General features: G+C 40.5%; 1 protein-coding gene across 2 annotated transcripts in view; it reads right to left on the bottom strand.

Moving 5' to 3' along the window:
• Positions 1-21,388, bottom strand: part of LOC130927904 (zinc finger protein OZF-like) — a 77,677-nt gene that overhangs the window by 54,080 nt on the left and 2,209 nt on the right. The window contains exons 1-2 of one of the 2 annotated variants that reach the window (XM_057854019.1): positions 5,862-6,482; positions 5,593-5,695 (exon numbers count right to left, since the gene is read on the bottom strand). Coding sequence is in view for 1 of the 2 variants with exons in the window: in XM_057854018.1 (XP_057710001.1) it covers positions 11,711-11,827 (117 nt within the window). In the remaining variant the exon portion in view is untranslated. Of the gene's footprint in view, positions 1-5,592; positions 5,696-5,861; positions 6,483-11,710; positions 11,828-21,388 lie in introns of those variants that run through there. The other variant, XM_057854018.1, reaches the window with a different exon arrangement.

The following is a 21,388-nucleotide window of genomic DNA, read 5'->3' as shown; positions in this document are numbered from 1 at the left end:
CCACTAGTTGGCACTGTAGAGTTGATGCAAATGACCCCTACAAGAACCTTCAGGGTATGACTCTCAACAAACACGGGAAGTTTGGCGCAGATATGTTGCATATCTGCCGAGTTATGACTGTTCAAAGCTTTTTGCGTGACAAATTGTTTACGTTCATTTTCACTTTCCTGTTTGGACCCCTCCGCCTCAACGAAACCTCAATATTTTTCATCAGGCACCTGAACACAGGTCTTAAGGCTCCCCTGATGCAGGTTTGAGGTCAACAGATTTTTTTCCCTTGGAGGAGGAACCTGTCTCGTAAAAAAAGGCATTTCCTGTTCTCACTAGGGGGCGCTAGACCTAATGGGTAATATTTCAATGCACTCGTGTTAAGGGTGGGATACCACACATACATGCCAAATATGAAAAAGATCGAACGTTGTGTCAAGGAACTATTAGTCATTTACTGAATTTGTCATTTTGCCGAAAAAATGGCCGACTTTGGCACCCCGCCCAGGTCAGACCCGTGAATGAAAACGCACCATTTTCAAAACTTAAGATTTCATATGTCTCCTGAATAGTCTCACCAATTTTCAAGATGATCCAACCAACTCCCTCGGCGAAAAGGTCTCAAATGTGCACCCTGTAAATCGACAAAAATTTCATATTTGACCCAAAATAACCGATTTCCTGTTGGGTTTGGAATATGGGTGTAAATGCTTTTTTGGAGCGGTTTTGGACAAGGTATAGACCCCCCAAATTTCATTGCTCTACGCTGAAAGACCCTAATGTTATAGGCCAATTTTAAAATTTCAAGGGGGCGCCACTGAGCCATTTTGTTATATTTTTTTGCAACGTTGCAAAATTATCGAAATTTACAATTTTCCGGACGTATGTGCAAATTTTGGTGACTTTTCGTGCATGTTCAGGCCTCCAAATTGGCCGTTTTCATTTGCCCTGAAAAAAAAAAAAAAAAAAAAAAAAAAAAAAAATAATCCTTTGCAAAACAATAGGGCCTTCGCACGCTTAGTGCTCGGGCCCTAATAATAATCCTTTGCATTACAATAGGGCCTTCGCACGCCTAGTGCTCGGGCCCTAATAATAATAATAATCCTTTGCAAAACAATAGGGCCTTCGCACGTCTAGTGCTCGGGCCCTAATAATAATAATAATAATCCTTTGCAAAACAATAGGGCTTTCGCACGTCTAGTGCTCGGGCCCTAATAAAAGTTGAATTCTCAAAAGATACATTGGCAGACTTCTTCCTTGTGTCGAGCTGCAACATATTTGGCGAGCTAGCCAGGAGGAAGGGCTTGAAGGAGGAGCTTGAGTAAAGGCTATGTGGATTAGCATTGTTAGCGGCTAGCGGTTAATGCTGGCGGCTAATGCTAACGCGCTTCATGCTATCGAAGAAATCTCTTTCTCCAATAACAAACTTGGATCTTTCTTATTGATAAACCATCCTCTGAACACCAAAGATGGATTCGGAAGCATTAAGAGACAAAGTCACCAGCACACTGTGTCGGATGGATTGGGACCAACTGAGAAAGGTTGGTGAATTCCTGAAATGTTTCTACGGGTTCCATAGTGAAGAAGAGGAGAATATCAAGACACTTACCCGGCGAGAAGTAATGAAAATGATTGAAAATAAAGTGGACAGAACGGAGCAAAGTCATGAGCAGGAAGAAACTGTCCAATTAATTGAAGAACTTTTATTGTTTATGGAAGAATCTGTCTTGATAAACACTGCTCGTGAACTGAGTGATTCCTCTCACTCGACTGCAACGAAGCAAAAATATGAGGAGCGGCGGGGAGAAATCAAAGCTTTGGAGGAAAAACTACAAATAGCTGACGGTCTGCCTGCTGCACTCCAAAATCCTTCACCAGCAAGAATACCAGAGATGACTATCCGCAGGGATTTCACATCTGTGGCCAAATAGGTGAAAGTGGACAGCGTGACCGACTGTCTTACACCAACTTGCTCCATCAAATAGAAGTAGGACTCCGTAAAGGTCACAGTGAATCCGAAGTGATTGAAGCACTGATCAGAGCCATCTGCCCAGGGTTAAAATTACGAGACATGCTTGAAATAAAGACTGATTTAACGCTCCCCCAGGTAAAAGTCATACTGAAAGGACATTACACAGAAGAGGACACCTCGGACCGGTACCAGAAATTGATAAACATCTCTCAGGACCCGAATGAGTCCCCTCAAGATTTCCTGTTCAGGGCCATTGAAATGAAGGACCGGCTCCTGTATGTATCCAGAGAAGAGCCAGCTGAGCACTACAATGCAGCTCTGGTGAAGAGGAAGTTTTTGAGGTCAGTGGGTACAGGGCTACTAAATGACAACATCAAGTTCCAGATCAAGCCACTCCTCGACAACATTGAGGTGACAGACGAAACACTTATTGAGCGACTCAATGAAGCAGCTAACCTGGAAGCCGAGCATCGGAGCAAGCTAAAGAGAAACAGTAGCAAGGCCCCCAGGATTAATGTACTGCAAACTCCAGAGGCGCTGCAGGGTGGGCCACAGAGCACCTCAACGCCGGGCACGGTGGGAGTCGAGGAGAAGCATAAAATGTAACGGACTTCACCGGACGTACACGCCTGCGTGGCCGAACTAAGAACCGAACTAGCTGAGATGAAACAGATGATGCTCGCCTCCTTGAGTACATATAACCATCAACCTATGAGGAGATCAGCTGACAATGACAACGCTGGGAGGAGGAGACGCTGCAAGACCTGCCAGAACAACGGCGTTGGAGACGACTACTACAGGTGCGGCTTATCGGGTCACATCTCAAGAGGATGCCGGGTGTCACGTCGGCTGCAGGGAAACGATGGGGGGCCACCGCCACGGGACCAGCAGTGACCCAGCCAACTCATCAGGAGTCCCGCTACTGTCATCACTGTCGAGGGGAGGAACAACAGGATGGACCACTCCAGACGTGTGCAGGCTGCTCTTCTGCGATGTACTGCTCTAAAATGTGTCAGCAGCAACACTGGCCAGAACACAAACGCGCATGTAAGACGGTAAGACTGGTTGAACAGTATAAGAGTGAGAAAACAGAAAAAAATTGGTTATCAAACATGAATAATGTTAACACAATGTCAAACACGAAAGAGGGAAAACTTGTTAAAATTATTGGGAGACGCAAAATGGTCAGGCGCACTTTTGACAATGTACCACTTATTGCGTTGTGGGACACTGGTGCACAAGCTACAGTAATCAACGACAGATGGAGAGAGGAAAAATTACCTCACACAGAAATTAGACAGATAGAGGAACTCTTCGGATCAGAGCCTCTTGATGGCCTGCCAGCCAATCAGACCAAAATACCATTCATTGGGTGGGTTCCTGTAGAATTTAAATTAACTGGTGCTGAGGTTTCAAGTTCTAGTCTGTTGGTTCCTGTACTTGTCTCCAGTGACCCAAATGTAGCTCAGGACCACATCATTGGATTTAATGTGATAGAGGAAGTAATCAATGAACAATTGAAACAAGGTCCAATGATGAATGATTGTACAACGAACCTTGTTAGTAGTGCTTTTGACATCGATGTGGTCTCAGCTAAAGCATTCATTCATTTACTACATTAGGGCTGCAGCTATCGAATATTGTAGTAATCGAGTAATCGACTGAAAATTCTATCGATTAATCGAGTAATCGGATAAAACAAATATATTTTTAGGTGAAGAGCAATTATAAATATACATGAGAAAACGACATTTCATCTAATCTTGAACCATTTTCAGTCAATCAATGTCTTTATTTTCGATGTATATTGTTGAAAACAGCCAACAATTGCATCTCAGATGTAACTAGAATTTAAAAAAAGACAAATTCACTGCTTTCACTCAAAAATCCTTTAGATCTTATTAAAAAATATATATTTATACCTAAAAATGCCATTACGCTTGATAACACACATCACTTAAAAGTTAGGATTTTTTCCCACCTGTTTCAATTGAATTTCTATTTATGTCAAGCCATTTTTAAGTTCTAGTTAAGTTTTAAGTTTAAACTGTAAGTCCTGATAGGATTTTGAGTTTTTGCATTGTTCAAAATAAATGTATGATACAGGCTGTATTGGAGCACATTAGGGACCAGTGCTACTTGGTGTTTTATCCAGCAATGACTACTAAGCTAAAATTGATAGTTAGCATTATTGAGTTTTTATTTTACACCCTTATCACTCCACAAAGCTATGTTATGTTAAAGCCTGGATATAAGACACGTTAGCCACGCATCGAAAGTGGTCATAATTAATAGAAACCTAGCCCTCCGCAGGGCTAACGTTACGTGAGGTAGTGACTCAGACAGTAACGTTAATCTTATTTATTAGCGCTTAGCGCTCTTTATTAGCGCTTAGCGCTCCACTGCTTTAAGATGGCCGCTGTTTATTAACGCTGCCCAGACGCGGCCGAGTCCATCATAATGCATCTAGTTCAACATACATGTGATCTCTATGAGACTCCTCAGATGCTACCTGCTACCAACTTAACATCATGCGGGCTAGTTTTTAGTAACGTCGGCGTAGTTTGGAGCGGCTGTCGGCTGCGGAAATGTTTTTTTATATTTTTTTATTGCTTCTTCCTCTACGCACGTGACGTCAGCGCGTTGTCCCGCATTAAAAGTAGTCCGAGAAAAACGTAATGCTTAGAGCTGTCAAAATAAACGATTACTCGAGGTGAATAAAATTACTCGGATCAGTTTTTAAACTCGAGTTACTCGAGTTGCTCGAGTATTCGTTTCAGCTCTATACTACATGCACGGGAAACCGCTAATGAAGTGACTCAAGTGAAAACGGGAAGAAGTAAAATTGTGTTGTGACCACCCTTCGCTGTCGGACACTCATACCGGTTGACGAGGACACCGCAATGGTATTTAGCCCAGACTTGAACCTAGGTTTGCCAGGAGGACTTCACATACAAGAAGTGTTGTTTAAAGCAAAAAGGGGCAACTCGACCACTGTCCCGGTATCCATCACTAACACCACAGGCCATAGCATAACTATAAGTCCACGTTTTGTTTTGGGGCATATTGAATGGGTTAAAGCAATATACCCAGCAGCCCTACAGTCAGTGAGCACACCAAGACCTGTCACCTCGGCAGATAGTAAAGTTTCACCACCACCTGCCAGTGGCACAACGGAAACATGGGATCCTCCGGTAGTGTTAGACCACCTAACAAATGAGCAACAATCTGTAGCAAGGGAAATGCTCAAGCAAGAGTGTAAAGCCTTTGCTCGGGATGAAAATGATGTAGGCTGCATTCCTACCCTTCGCATGCATATTTCTCTTAAAGATCAAACACCAGTCCAAAAAACTTATGTACAGTAAGTGTGCCTAAACCACTGCATCCAGAAGTTAAAACATACCTGCAGGACTTAATTAACGGAGAATGGGTCACAAAGTCAAAGTCACCTTATTCGTCACCCATAGTCTGCGTAAGAAAGAAATCAGGGAAACTCAAGACTTTGTGTGGACTATCATGAACTAAATCGCAAGTCTGTGCCAGACAGACATCCGATTCCCAGGATACAAGACATGCTTGATAGTCTGACAGGAAGTTCATGGTTTTCTGTACTTGATCAGAGTAAGGCATACCATCAAGGGTTTTCAGATGAAGAAAGTCAGCCGCTCACTGCATTCATTACGCCCTGGGGTTTGTACCAGTGGGTGTGTATTCCATTTGGCCTTAGTTCTGCACCTACAGAATTTCAAAGAAGCATGGAGGAGTGTTTGTGGGGGTTACACGATGACATTTGCCTTCCTTACCTGGATGACAATTTGGTTCACAGTAAATCATTTGAGGATTACATTGAACATGTGCGAGCAGTTTTACAAAGATATCAGAAGCACGGTGTAAAACTTACTGCAAAAAAATTTGAACTTTTCAAGTCCAGAGTCAGGTTTTTGGGCAGGATGGTGTCAAAAGACGGTTATGGTATGGACGCCCCCGTGTTAGCCCTCAAGGATAAACACCCCAGGACTGTAGGAGAGGTGCGGCAAATCTTGGGCCTTCTGTCTTATTATAGGTCATATATTCAAGACTTTTCACACATTGCGAAGCCATTATACGAATTACTAGCAGTCTCTTCAACAGGATCCCATGTGTCTGAATTAGAGACACAAAAGAAAAGGAGAAAAGTGTAAAATAAGAAAATTCAAGGACAGTTGCCATCGTCTGCCTTGATTACCTGGACTGACATTCACCATTAGACTTTGTGTTGCCTGGTTGACAAACTGGCGAATCCTCCTATCCTGAACTATCCAGATTTAAACCAACCATTTATTTTACATTCTGATGCATCTCAACCGGGACTAGGAGCAGTCCTCTATCAGCGAATGGCAAATTGAGGGTTATTGCCTACGGGTAAAGGACGTTAACACCGGTGGAGAAAAATTATCATATGCATGCAGGCAAGTTGGAGTTTCTGGCGCTAAAGTGGGCTATCTGTGAGCGTTTTCAAGATTACTTGCTCCAGTCACCATCTTTTGTGGTTTAGACAGATAACAACCCGCTCACTTATGTGTTAACAACAGCAAAATTGAATGCCTCTGGTTAGCGTTGGATAGCGGAATTAGCAGATTTCAATTTTACCATAAAATACAGACCTGGCAAAACAAATGCTGATGCTTTATCAAGGATGCCTGTTGACTTTGAAGACTATATGGGCCGTTGCACACAGTCTGTGAGTCAGGAGGTAGTCACAGCTACACAGCAAGGTGTCTTGGTTCAGCACACAGAACAAGCTCCGATGTTTAGCACCATCTCCCTAAATGCTCTCCAGCAACAAATAAGAGTTGGAGAGATTTTCGGACACTATTCAGCCAATTCCCAGAGACGAGATTTGCCGAGCTCAGCGGCAAGACTCGGTAATTGGTAAAATATACAGTCACGTGCATCAAAATAGAATAGTTGAAAACGGAGAGCTCTGAATTCAAGGTTTTGGCCAAAGAGTGGGCAAAGCTTAAAATCAGAGAAGACAGGCTTTTGGTGAGGGTAACTCAAACAACAATTGGTTCTCCCTTCAACTTATCACTCCCTTGTTTTGAAGGAACTATACAAGCAAATGGGCCATTTAGGTTCCGATCGGACATTAAATCTTATAAGGGACCGTTTTTATTGGCCGAAAATGCAAAGGGACATTGAGCATTTTGTCATGAATGTATGTGAGTGTCTAAAAAAAAGAAAACCAAACAGACCATCACGTGCCCCAATGCAGAGCATTGAGACCACTCACCCGTTCCAGTTAGTGTCTGTTGACTTTCTCCATCTGGAACAATGTAAAGGTGGTTTTGAGTATATTCTGGTTGTCATGGATCATTATACGCATTTTGCTCAGGCATATGCAACTACAAACAAATCGGCAAAGACGGTGGCAGAGAAACTGTTTAATGATTTTTGCCTTAGATTTGGTTTTCCAGAAAAGCTTCACCATGATTTAGGGAGGGAATTTGAAAACAGGCCGTTACAACACCTTAAAGAACTGTGCGGTGTGAAGGGGTCTCACACAACCCCATATCACCCTCAAGGGAATGGGCAAACAGAAAGATTTAACAGGACTCTGCTCTCTATGTTACGAACACTCACCAAAAGAGCAAAAAACAGACTGGAAGAATCACCTTCCTAAAATGATCCATGCTTAGAATTGCACTGCTAATGATGCCACTGGCTACTCCCCATTTTTCTTGCTTTTTGGGAGATTACCCAGGCTTCCTGTCGACCTTTTGTTTGGCATTGAGCAGGACGGAAGCACGGGTTCCTATCAAGACTATGTGGATCGATGGAGACATAGGATGTCCGAGGCTTACCGCACTGCTTCTAAAAAAGCAGCTCAGTCCGCTGATCGGGGTAAAACGCAGTACAACAAGAAAATGTATGGTCCACCACTTCGTGTAGGTAGCCGTGTTCTTGTAAGAAATGTAAATGAGAAAGGTGGGTCAGGGAAGATAATATCTATGTCATAAAGCATCAAAAGGGTGGGGAGAGTCCAGTGTTTGAATTTGAACCAGAAGGTGGCAAAGGCAGAACAAGGGTTCTTCACAGAAATATGTTATTGCCATGCAACTTTCTTCCATTAGAACTGGGTGACAACCAGACTGTCACAAAAGTGAAAATGAAAAGAAATGGGATCAGTAAAAAAACTAATGTTCAGCAAACGTATGTAGAGAGTGGTGAAGACTCAGACGAAGATTTGTCAAATGTAGTAGTCACATGGCCTGTACCTGAGCAAAACAGGCCCCCTTTACTTGATCCCACTGCTGCAGAATTTGTCCCACAAATGCAGTGAGGTTTACGGGGAAAATGAGTCTCACGAACAAACAAATGAAGGGGTTGAACACACTACAGTTGCTGGGGATGCGCTCATGAGGTCAGATGTGGAAGAGGAATGGGAAACAGAACAACTCTGTTCATATCCCAAAAGAGAGAGAAGGCGGCCTCAAATGTTGACTTATGAGACACTGGGTCAGCCGAGTTACATAGAGAGGACAGTAGCTACTAAGTGTTTACAAGTAGCAGATTACTGGAGACCCTGGTAAAAAAAAAAAAAAAAAAAAAAAGGTGTACAAAATGTTTGAATTCTTTGGTGATACATTCCTAAACTGCCTTTTTTGTCTGATAGAAAATATTAAAACTTGTTGATGCCAATGTATTTGTTTAAGTATTGGGGAAAAGGGTTCTTGACCTGTGTTTGTACCTGTCTTACAGGCCTCCGGATGCTATTCTGTGCACAATTGGTTATCCTCAAAGTAAATGTTTGTGTGTCTTGTGTTTCTGCATTGCAATTGAAGTCATCGTTTGTGAGACTGAAAGTTCCCAGGGCACAAAAACGCACCTCATGTGTTTTGGAGGGGAGAGAAAAACTTCTTGTGTCGAGCTGCAACACTATCTCTTTGCTCAAAATAAGTCTGTTAAGAAAAATAGCGAACTGAAAATAAGCTTATTTCAGGATATCTAAGTGAGTAGAATTTGGCTGATAATTTCAAGTATTTCTAGTAGATTTACACTAAAAACAAGGGAATTTAACTAGTTTTAAGGAGGTGTGTTTTTGCAGTGTAGCTGCAACATGAATCTTATTGTCCTTATTGTCCGAACAGTTTTAATGTGCGAGTTAGTTATACTGTACTCCCATTGTGGTTGTTCATTATGTTATATTTACTAAGTCATCTATGCCACAACTAGGCATGTGCCGGTATGAGATTTTGACGGTACGATAACCGTGGGCAAAAATACCGCGGTTTCACGGTATCACAGTATGGCAATTATAGCTCCAAAATGTGTTTTTGTATGTATGGTATATGATGTATGGGTTAAAAAAATGTTTTTTTTTTCATTGAACAGGATTTTTTTTTTTTTTTTTCAGAACATAGTTGCAAATTGGAACATGAATATATTGTTAAAATAAATTATCAATAATTTTTTTTTTTTTTTTTAAATAAAATTAAAATAAATATAACTTATAGACTATACCCAAAGCCACAGCTCAAGTTGCTCAAGATTAGAGCAAGAACAAAATAATTTCAATAAAAAAGTAAAAACACTTCTGAATAAAATTTTTTTTAAATTCTACTGCATGACTTTTTTTGAGGGTGGAAAAGCTCAAGTGAAGTTTCGCCATTTTCAGCCAGTGTCAGCTCTAGTCGACATGATGTCATGCCTATGTGTTAAAAAACAAAAATTCATAAGTTAATAAGTTAGTTAAAAATGTATAAGTTAGTTTAAAGTGTAAATATTGTTGTGGAAAGGTTTCATATAAACAAACAAACAAAAAAAAAACATTGGGAGTGAGACCTCTCCTTGATCCAGCGAACATGGATTTGTGCTTAGGGCAAGAGCATCTTTCGCAATTAGCGATTTTTGATGCTATCCCATTTTCCTCTTCATTCAAGCGAATCAAGATTGTTTTCTCACTCTGCGGCTGTAACACTCGACAACGTTGCTCTCCCAGCTAAGCCTAGGCTAACATTTGTCTTTGTAAGCTTTTAGTTTGTTTGTATATTGAATTTCAAAGGAAAATGAGTGTTTTGTTTTTTTCATGGTGCTAATCTGTTGAAGCTACTCACACATGGAAAAATACAATTGTACAACGTTTTAAATGTATTCATTTTGGACCTCAATCACCAACGTCACACAATCACGTGATCGCTGTATTGTGCCGCCATATTGTCCATCATTGTGTGTCCGTATTGTAACAAATCGTAGACTGGGCCACATAACCATCTTTGAACAGAAATGTATTAGTCTACAGGTTTTCACGACCATATCCCAATAACAATCACACAGGTATGACATTTATTAGTTCAAGCAGAGTAAAATAATACATATACACGGTACAAGAAAGTCGTTTCCGTGTGGGCGCTCCCGTCAGGGGGGACATTTCACGCAGGGCGGCTATTTTTTGGCACAACACCTGCTCCCCTTCTTGCAGCGCGACCGTGGCGACGAGCTTCGTAGTCTCCGTCTGATGATGTCTGCGATCGTGTTGGCATCATATTGATGTTTTCGGTGCTGTCTAACGGCTGTCGACACAAACGCATCATGGACCGAGATAAAACAAACCGTGTTGCTTTCGAGATTTGCCCTTTTAACAATGGGCACACAGCAACTACTAAAATGACCGTTTATCTTCTCTATTACTGCAACCAACCGCCACACATGCCTTCACCATTTTGATTAATCAATGTTAAATATTGTCAGGAAGGTTTTTGGGTTCGTTTACTGGGCGGGGATTCCTTAGACAAGCAGAAAAACACGCAGTAATAGGAGGAATGTACGTAGCGGTAATATGTAAACACGATGAGCTGACGGAAAATATGGCGGCACCAGTCAGGGGGGCGGAGTTGTGACGTCACGTGATTAGGGTCTATATTCCACTTACCACGATTTGAGAGCTCAATAAATTGAAGAAAAGTACGCCTTATGTTTGGAGTATTTGTTTTTGGGTTCACTGGCTGTCTAGCCAATAGCGTCACTTTCACACACAGCAACAAACGGGAGGGGGTGAGCGCTGACGCGCCAAGCCACTTCTGGCTGCATTTTTGACACATGAAAAATAGCGAATACCGTACTACGGTCTGACGGAAAATTTTAGTGATTTTGAAACCACGACGTTTTCACACCACGGTAAACTGAGAAACCGGTAACCGGCACATGCCTAGCCACAACTGGACCTTACCCAGGTCAAATCAGGATTCTTCTTATGGTTAAAGCAAGACTCTCACATATAACATAGTGCACACGTCATGAACAACAAGATTTTTTTCTTTTTATGTGGGTCAAATCAATTATATTTAAAGTAAACTAATGACAATTGCAGTTTTAGTTGAATTCTTTTAATAAGCCATGTAACTTGCTATGATCCAGGGTTTTGAACACGAGTGTGTACCCAATGGTACACATCTGATGTTGCTCACCGTGGTCCGTAGTGTGCTCAGGGTGATTGTGTGTTGTGTGTTTCATCCTGGTAATTGCACGTAATATATATACATCATGTAATTACTTCAAATTCTTTTCCATTGAGAAAAATCTTTCAATCTGCAAACGATATTCAAGTCGACGCCGTGCCGAAACCCTTACGTCGGTTAACGAGTCCATTGCACAGCTACGAAGTACGCAAAGCCACTATACAAGACAAAAGCATTTCCGCACCTATGAGAAGGTTCCATGTTTGATTTCTGCCTCATTTGAAGAAGAAAAAAAAGTCATGCTTAGAATGACCTTGAATGGGTACGGACTCTTCCTCATCCTTGATGTATGGTGACTCTTCCTCCCCCTCCTTCTTGATGCATGCAGACTCCTGGTGCTCAGGACGATGGGCTTGGGTGACACTTAGATCTGCAAGACCACAAACACACGGGCCAATCTTATTTCCTTATTTGCTACCTTGTGTTCCCAAAGTTGTTTTCTGTTGGAGAAAATTCCTCCTTGCCAATTTTTTGTTGATTGACATTTTGTTGTCATCCAATCCAACACAAAGGTAATTCAAAGTGCTTGACATTACACCCAGATAGCAGACAGACACTGAATAAAAGTAGATTTTCCATCAAAATCATCAGTATGGTTGACATCGAAATTTTCGACAATAACAAATGTTAAATCAATAACACATGACAGTGACGTTGAAACAACACTGTTTTGTGGTATGTCAGGCAATGGTTGGGTTAACATTGTTTTATAGTTGATGAACTAATGTTGACAAAAAGTTGATGTATGAGGTACCGGGAAATATGATTAAAAAGTCATTGAATTATGGATGAGCAGTGGTTTTGGTCGAAAAATAGTTCTGATCTTGGTTGACAGGGAAGACAGCGAATCACCTCGAACAAACTCCACTGGAAATGCCTCATTTAAGGATAGCCATATTTTAAGATAAGCCTTCTGCACTTTGTTAGCCTTTAACAGCAATGATTCATGTCTTACGCTAAAAAGAACCACGTTTGTCCATAGACATAAAAAAACTTGACTTGAAAGCACCTTCATTCTCTTCGCCCCGCTTGCCCGTAGGGGGCTGTGTGACTCAGCGTCATTTATTAGAAGTCAGTGGGAGTGAAACTCTTACACATGCTTTTGAGCACAATGCCGGATTTACATTTATAAAGTATGAAAACTGGACCGCATACTAACAAGAAGGATTGTCTCAGGCGTGATTTGTTTGATGATTCAAGGTAATTATTATATTTTCCATACCATGCATGCATTTTGAAATGTGAAAAAAAATTCAATGGGAGATATTAGCCGCTCCATAGTCCATACCTCGCAATATTTAGGTGAAATAACTGCCAACTGTCCAGCTTTTGCTTTCAACCAAGAAGCGAGACAACTTTACCTCCATGGGTATAAAGAATTCAGTGATTAAAGCATTCATTCACAAGAATTTTAACGGAAAAAGCCACTGTGGCAGCCCCCTTATCATAACAAAGAGCTAGAAGACTAGCATCATTCTTTGACATATTTACGTGAAGTAAATTCAAACAGCCTGTTTTTTGTTGCTTTTAACCAAGAATCGACATTCCTTTGTGTCCATATCTATAAATAATTCGGGGATTTAAGCATCTATTAAGAATTTAAGCATTTATTAAGAATTTTCACCGGAAAAGCTCTGTTTACATCAGGCGGCCGCTAGCTACATTCACTAACATATTATAATTGTACTGCGACATATTTACAGAAACTAAATGCTAACCGCACGTTTTTTTGTGTGTTTTTTGTTTGCTTTTAACCATGAATCGAGACTGTTTATATCCATATGGCGGAAAACGCTCTGTTGACTTCCGAAGTTCCGCTCTGAGACCCCCAATTTGGCCAATTTTCAAAATTGTCCGATATGAATGTGTGTATGTATGTATGTATGTATGTGTCATTGAAAAGCCAAAAATCTCAATTTTCTGAGGAAGAAAAATTTTGAACAGGAGGGCATTTAAAAAAAATAAATAAATAAATTTCAACAACAAAACCCTAACTGGAGGCGAGAGCAGAATGAAAGACTCCATAATTTTAACGAGATATTATCGCGTAGTTACCTTGTTTCGATTAAAAAAACTCCATGGAGCATGTATCACCGAGTGTCAAGACACAGCTGTGAATGGCCATAGCCGGATTTTTGGGGGATTTTATGGGTGAAGCATGGTGATATAACAAGGGTCGCGATGCATAAATCACAGATATCAAGGAGTGGTCGAGATGTTCATTTTATATATTTACCCTTTTAAACGTAAGTATTTAATTTTTCTTGTTTGGATCAATTATTTATCATCGAACATATCGGGGAAAATGCGGCAGTAACAAAAAAAAAAAAAAAATACAATTAAGCGATAGTTATGAGGTAGATATCCATGACTTTTTTACAGACGCCAAATTTTTCATTTTGTGAATAATTTTTTAATGTTTTTTTTTTTTTAAACTAAATATTAAACATCAATTAATGATACTAAGCTAAAAATGACACATTTCGAATATCACATACGATTGCTTACCTTCTTTTAATGGCTAGGTTGAAACAAAAGCGTTTACGCGACTGTCTGTAATTGGGGACTTTCATGGTAAAACAGACAAATTAAAAATAGTTCGGGGGCTTAATGCGTCATGAATCTGCTATGGCAGCATATAGACATGTTGTTCTATCAAACACAACAGTTGTTTTGGCTTAGAGGGTATTATAATACTAAGGGGCTGTGAGATATCAATATAACCGTTATGTGGCAAGATAACAAATATTATTAAAGTTAACAAAAAATAAATCACATTCATGAGCCATTATCGAAAATAGATTGAAAATTACGAACATTTCCGAAAGTATTCCGGAAACAGCCAAATGGGGCAGAGACGTCACAACAAGGAAACCAAAGGTCAAGGCAGGTGCCATCGTTGTTTATCGATGAGCGAGTTGCGTTCGTGTTTTATCAAAAAATCGCTGAAATGGTTCAAACCTGTCATGCTATGTGGTGTACAAATTGCCATTTGTCGCAATGTAGAACCCATGAGTTCCCGAACGCGAGAAAAAGGGCTGGACTACGCAGACAATGAGTAAAGTTCGTCCTTGCTAAGAGGGCTAATTTTGCAGACCCAGCCTCCGGCATGGTTTTGTGTGGTGGGCATTTTACACCTGAAAGCTATTCGAACTCTGGACAAATGAAATCAGGTTTTGCTAAGAAATTGCTGCTGAAAGCAGATGCGGTGCCCACCATACACGCGCAGCCACCTAAATGTCCCGAGATATCAAGAAAGAGGACGATGACTGGCTCTGATGAGACCACCCCACCACCCTAGGCTAACCAAAGGAGTGGAGCAGCCAAGCTCGAAATGGCCAGAGTAAGTACTCTTTTATAATAAAAAACATATCACGCATTGGATATAGGACTGGACACATGTATAAATTATCGCTCGTAAAATATATAGAACAAATCCTCGAATCCCATTCATATTTGTGTCTGTTAGCAGAGCGAAAACCTATGATAGCACAATAAATGATAATTATTCTATACATTACTTTATTTTGCAGTCACGGTGTATCAGCTTCACAAAAAGAAATGCAAAACAAACCATTCGGTGTTTCCCACACGATCTTTTGCCGGTGTTTCATCAGTGTGATTGCTCCCCTCAATGATCCTTTCATTAGGCTGCATTGGCTTTCGTTTGGGCTCAAATTGATAACCCAAAACACGAAAGAAAGGTTCATAACTTTCCTCATCACCATTAGAAAAACGTTTTAGCTTGACCATCGATCCAAATTTCTATCATTTTCTTGGTGTAGTGTGTAATTACACGAAGTGGGATGATATGAATCCAAAAGGCATGCGTTTATGGATAAATGATGGAATATTAGCATTTCCCCAGGTGTTGTAATACCCTTTAAAATGCTGCAGTTTCTTTTAAAGAGGAGTGTAAGAGCAGAAACTGCTTTTTCAGTCTTGTCTGTGTTTTCCGCCATATCTATAAAGTATTCGGGGATTTAAGCATTTATCCACAAGAATTTTCAATGGAAAAAACTCTTTGTCTGTGTTTTCACTCAGTGCCAACATTGCTGGCTACTACGCAAGCCTTGAGCTCTTAGAGGGCACCTGGTCCTACACTAACCCCTTCGCCGACGGCAACCTTGACCTAGTGCACCTTTGGAAGTACATCTACAGCAGCTTTTACAACAACAGCTGTATGGTGCTGCCCAGGTGCCCTGGGGCTGAAGTGAGTGGCCAGCATTATTCACTTTCTAAAAAAGATGAATCAAAAAACCTATCTTTCTACAACAAACATGTTTTTAGGAGCAGGATGGATTAGGAGGAGGATGAGGATGGCCCGATTCTCAAGCCTGAAGGTGTTGGCCAGGTGGGAGAACTACAAGTCCGTGAAGGCCGGCTACAAGTTGACCCAGAAGGTGCTGGCGCGCTCTTCAATCGGGTTGCAGAGCGTCGGGCTCATCATGGTGGTCGTCAATGCTAACACGGTCGCCGGGCTGAGGCTCCTCGCCATGATACCCTTGTTTTAAAAAAAAAATGTAAGCAGTTACTCATTACTTGACTATCCTTTTCACCGAGTACTTTTTTACTTGTACAGTACTTGAGTACATTTTTTTGGATGACTACTTATACAACAAATAGTATGGAATCACCAGTCTCGGACAAGCACTCACTCAGACATTTTATCATGTAGAACAAACCCAGATAAAAAGCTTGAAAAAATAATGAATTAGTTCAAAAGTGCATCTCTTTAGCATTCAGGAACACTAAAAGAAATGAATAAAAAACATTGTGGTAGTCAGTAAATGTTACATTTATAGAGCAAGTGCAGGTAAATATATATGGAATCACTCCATTGTGAGGAAAAAAATATGGAATCATGAGAAACAAACAAAACAATAACAATCAAAACACATCTCTAGTATTTAACAGCACCACCTCTGGCTTTTATGACAGCTTGCAGTCTCTGAGGCATGGACTTGATGTGTATTCTTCATCAATTTGGTGCCAACTCTCTTTGATTGCAGTTGCCAAAACATCCTTGCATGTCGGAGCCTTGCTGTGGGCCATTGTTTTCCAATTTATACCACAGGTTTTTAATGGGGTTGAGATCTGGGCTATTTACAGGCCATGACATTGACTGGATGAGTCTTTCTCCAAGGAATGCTTTCACAGTTTTAGCTCTGTGGCATGATGCATTGTCATCTTAGAACATGACAAACATATTTTCAATTGAAGGGATAAGAAAGCTGTCTAAAATGTGAATGTAAACTTGTGGATTTTGAAAATTTAACCACAGCCATCTCCCCAGTGCCTTTACCTGACATGTAGCCCCATATCATAAAGGAATGAGGGAATTTTGATGTTTTCTTCAGGCAGCCATGTTTGTAAATCTCACTGGAACAGCACCAAACCAAAGTTCCAGCATCATTACCTTGTCAAGAGTCAAGAATCTGCATTGGACATCGAGCGTTGGTGACGCGGGGGCTCCTCTTTTACTGCAGGCGGTGTCGTTCTCACTGACATTTTACCCGCTTGATTTCTGAATGCTTGACGGCATGTCGATGTTTCGGTCGGCCAGCTAGGCTAGAATAAAGTGACTTCGGTTAAGTGGCTGAGACGGAGGAGATCAAAGGCCAAAGAGAACAAAGAGGAAAAACTGGCCACTACTTTTTGCTGCGTTCGAGGAAGGTGGGAAGCCGGAGTTTTCCCAACCTCCGACCAGGAAAAATATACAGTGGTACCTCTACATATGAAGTTAATTCGTTCCAGAACCTTGTTTGTAAGTCGAAATGGTTGTATGTCGAGCAGGATTTTCCCATAACAATACATTATACAGTGGTACCTTGCCATACGATCACTTCGACACACGATCTTTTCGACATCCAACGTGAATTTTGACTCGCTATTTGTTTCTACATTCGACTACACGCTCAAAATACGACAACATGACAGCACCGCAAACGAATGCACGGCGGATTTTCTTGTGTGAGAAATTAACACAGGTTTCAAAAAAGTTGGTACAGTTGGTGAAACAAGGAAAAAAAGTGATTCTTACCTTTGAAATTAAGATGCAAATTATAGAAAAATATGAGCGTGGGGTGCGCATCCGTGAATCGGCTCAACAATACAGCTCCACGGTCCTTTTCCGACCACCGTTCGCCGTCTTTATACGTTAAGGTGATTGTTGCGGTAACATCGCCAAGGAAATCGCCAGCTTCATCACGTTTTTATCATTTATTTAAGAACTTATCCAACACAAAACGCCCATTGTCCTCAGCAGTTGACAGTGCTCCCAAGAAAACAAAAGTATTATCTCTATTGCACTGACTTATCTCACTGTGACGTCAGCCCCGCGGTGCGTTCAGGTACAGCAAAAATTGTCCGTCCCATTAGAATCCGATTCGTTACATTATTTCTGGGAATAATTATGAATTATTATTATTATTGTTATTATTATATTATTCCGATTTTTATTTATAACTTTTTTTTTTGTTGCTAAGTTTAATTGCCATTTGTAATAGTACCAGCAGTATTTATTAAGGATTTAGCGTAGGTTTTTGGGCTTTGGAACGAATTAATGGAATTATAATGTATTCCTATGGGAAAATCCTGCTCGACAATCGACCATTTCGACTTACAAACAAGGTCCTGGAACGAATTAACTTCGTATGTAGAGGTACCACTGTAATTGAATTAATTCGTTTCACACCCCTAAAACCTACACTAAATTCTTAATAAATACTGATGTTACTATTGCAAATATACAGTAAATTACAAAGAGCAAAACACATGAATTATTAATCAAAATTGGAATAATATAATAATCAAACAGATTAAAATGACAGCACAGTGTCATGTCCATTTCTTACTTGTCTTTTTTGGTGTTTTGTCGCCCTCTGCTGGTGCTTGGGTGCGACTGATTTTGTGGGTTTCAGCACCATGAGCATTGTGTAATTATTGACATAAACAATGGTGTTTATTTTTTGTTTGAAAATTTTACTAATTTTATTAAAACAAAAACATTAAGAGGGGTTTTAATATAAAATTTCCATAACTTGTACTAACATTTATCTTTTAAGAACTACAGTTCTTTCTATCCATGGATCACTTTAACAGAATGTTAATAATTTTAATTCCATCTTGTTGATTTACTGTTATAATAAACAAATACAGTACTTATGTACGGTATGTTGAATGTATATATTTGTCTTGTCTTATCTTTCGATTCCAACAATAATTTACATAAAAATATGGCATATTTTATAGATGGTTTGAATTGTGATTAATCAATTTTTAAGCTGTGATTAATTCGATGTAAAATTCTAATCGCTTGACAGCCCTAAATACTAGTAATAATTAAAGCTGAAATGAATACTCGAGCAACTCAAGTAACTCGAGTTTAAAAACTGATCCGAGTAATATTATTCACCTCGAGGAATCGTTTAATTTTGCCCGCTCTAAGCATCACGTTTTGCCCGGACTACTTTTCATGCGGGACAACGCGCTGATGTCATGTGCGTAGAGGACGAAGCAATAAAAAAAATACCTTACTGCAGCCAACAGCCGTTACAAACTGCGCCGACGTTGCTAAAAACTACGCATGCATGTTGCTACGGTGGTAGCAACATGGTAGCAGGTCGCGTCTGATGTGTGTCATAGATATCACATCGGCGCCGTTAATAAAACAGCCGCCATCTTAAAGTAGTACACTTCTCAGCGCTCATAAATAAGACGTTGCTTTCACTCGCTCACGTAACATTATCCCTGCGGAGGGCTAGGTTTCTATTCATTATGACCACTGTCGATGCGTGGCTAACTCTTACATACAGGCGTTATTTAATCTGTGAAAAATGTGCTATAGAGTGATAAGGGTGTACAATAAAAACTTAATAATGTTAACTGTCAATTTTAGCTCAGTAGTCATTGCTGGATAAAACACCAAGTAGCACTGGTGCCTAATGTGCTCCAATACAGCACAGCATTTATTTTGAACACTGCAAAAACTCAAAATCCTATCAGGACTTACAGTTTAGACTAACTTAAAACTTAACTAGAACTTATAGCTTGACACAAGTGGAAATTCAATTGAAATTCGTGGGAAAAACACCTAATTTTTAAGTGATGTGTGTTATCAAACGTAATGACATTTTTAGGTAAGAAATGTTTTATAAGATCTAAAGGTTTTTTGAGTGAAAGCAGTGAATTAGTCTTTTTTTTTTCCCCTAAGGTGAAAGAGGAGGGAACAACGCAAAGGGTAAAACTTAGAACACATCAGTACTATATGAATGGGATACCATACGCGGTGCCTAGACTGCCGTTAGTACTACATCCAGTTTTCTTTGAGTGGGCAGAGCGTGTCCGTGGGTGGGCACTGCCCCCCCGGTAACGCCCATTTATTTTACATGAAGATTGATATGATGGAAAAATAAGAGCGTGGTGTGCGCATCCGTGATATGGCTCAACAACACAGCCGTAGACGCGTCTCTGATCATGGCAGTCCCCCTCCGTTCGCCAGTCTTTATAAGTTAAGGTTAAGGTGGTAATTATTAATGTGGTAACAAGGCCAGCTTTGTCAGGTTTCTAATAATTTATTCCATTAACTTGTGCAACACTACAGGCTTCTGTCCCCCGCTGCAAATAAACAAAACGAAAGTAAAAAAAGCTTCGTCAAGTCAGCCACGCGGTCCGTTCAGGTACATCAAAAACATTTGACATTGACATAGACATTTTTCTTTCTTTTTTTTTTTTTTTTTTTTTTTTTTTACATTTTATCAAAGTTTTTACCAGTGTTCACATGGCTGTTGAGTTTAGTGAGTTTTGAAGCAATTTGAGGGGGTCAAAGAAGGGCTCAAAGTGTCGGCGGGACAAAGAATGACTGCTAGGGGGCGCTACATAGTGTATTTGGTATTTGTCTTTACACGGTATCAAAGATTGCACCTATCTTGACCTGCCTGCCAATTTTGGTGCATTTTGAAGCATTCTAAGAAGGGCAAATTGAGCTCAAAGGGGCTGCGGAACAAAGAATAACTATAATGATAATAAAACCGAGGAACCACAGTAGGTTACCTAAAAAAAACATTGTCACGTCCATGTAGTGATGGGACGAAATGGGCCGAGGTTTCGAAGCTTGTGTCGAGTAATGGGAGGGGCGTTTCCAAGAAGCTTGGATCGAGCACGCGTCATTTCGGCAAAACCCGGAAATGGTGACGTGTAGAGCCTCGCCGGCTGGCTGACTCTCGTTACCGCTTCGGGAGTGGTCCGACGTTTGGCGCGCATTGCAAACAAAGTACAGACTACGGTATAAATTGGTTGCAAAATGCAACAGCGATTGCCTGTTATCTCACATTGTGTGGATTTCGGGCTCCTATACTTGTTACACCTGTGCGCAACACTGCAACTAGTGCAATCTTTTTTCGAGCTTTGCCCGTTGCTTGTGATGGAACCTGCATGAAAAAGGCGATCCTACCCCTCCCATTTTGATTTGATTGCTTCTAATAAGGTAAGGGAGAAAAACTACATTAATACAGATGTGACAATGCAGCTTTTCGCTTGTTCTTGTGTCTAACTTTTGTTATTTCACAGGGTTAGGGTTAGGCTTTTTCAGCCCCAACAAAGCATCTGATTCAGAAAAAAAGACTCACCGCAGAATGTGATGCTGTCATGAGAAAATACAACTCAACCTCCACTTCAGTTTCAGTTCAGTTTAAGTTTATTGTGCCCTAAGAAGGGGAAACTTGTCTTACAGCAGGTAAGCATACAGATAACAGATAACACAACCACTCATACACATACAATAAAATAACACAGACTACAAATTTAAAATGCCATCGACAGTTTTGCATCTAAGTGCAAGAATTGTGCAAATTTAGCAACCGAATTGCACTGGGGAGGAAGGAGTTCTTTGTCATATTTTACTTAAAACACCCCTCACAGTTAAAGAGAA

The sequence above is a fragment of the Corythoichthys intestinalis genome, chromosome 13, assembly GCF_030265065.1.
Source record: "Corythoichthys intestinalis isolate RoL2023-P3 chromosome 13, ASM3026506v1, whole genome shotgun sequence".
Lineage (NCBI taxonomy): Eukaryota > Metazoa > Chordata > Actinopteri > Syngnathiformes > Syngnathidae > Corythoichthys > Corythoichthys intestinalis.
The sequence above is the reverse complement of the archived record's forward strand: the minus strand, read 5'-3'. Positions and strand labels throughout refer to the sequence as shown.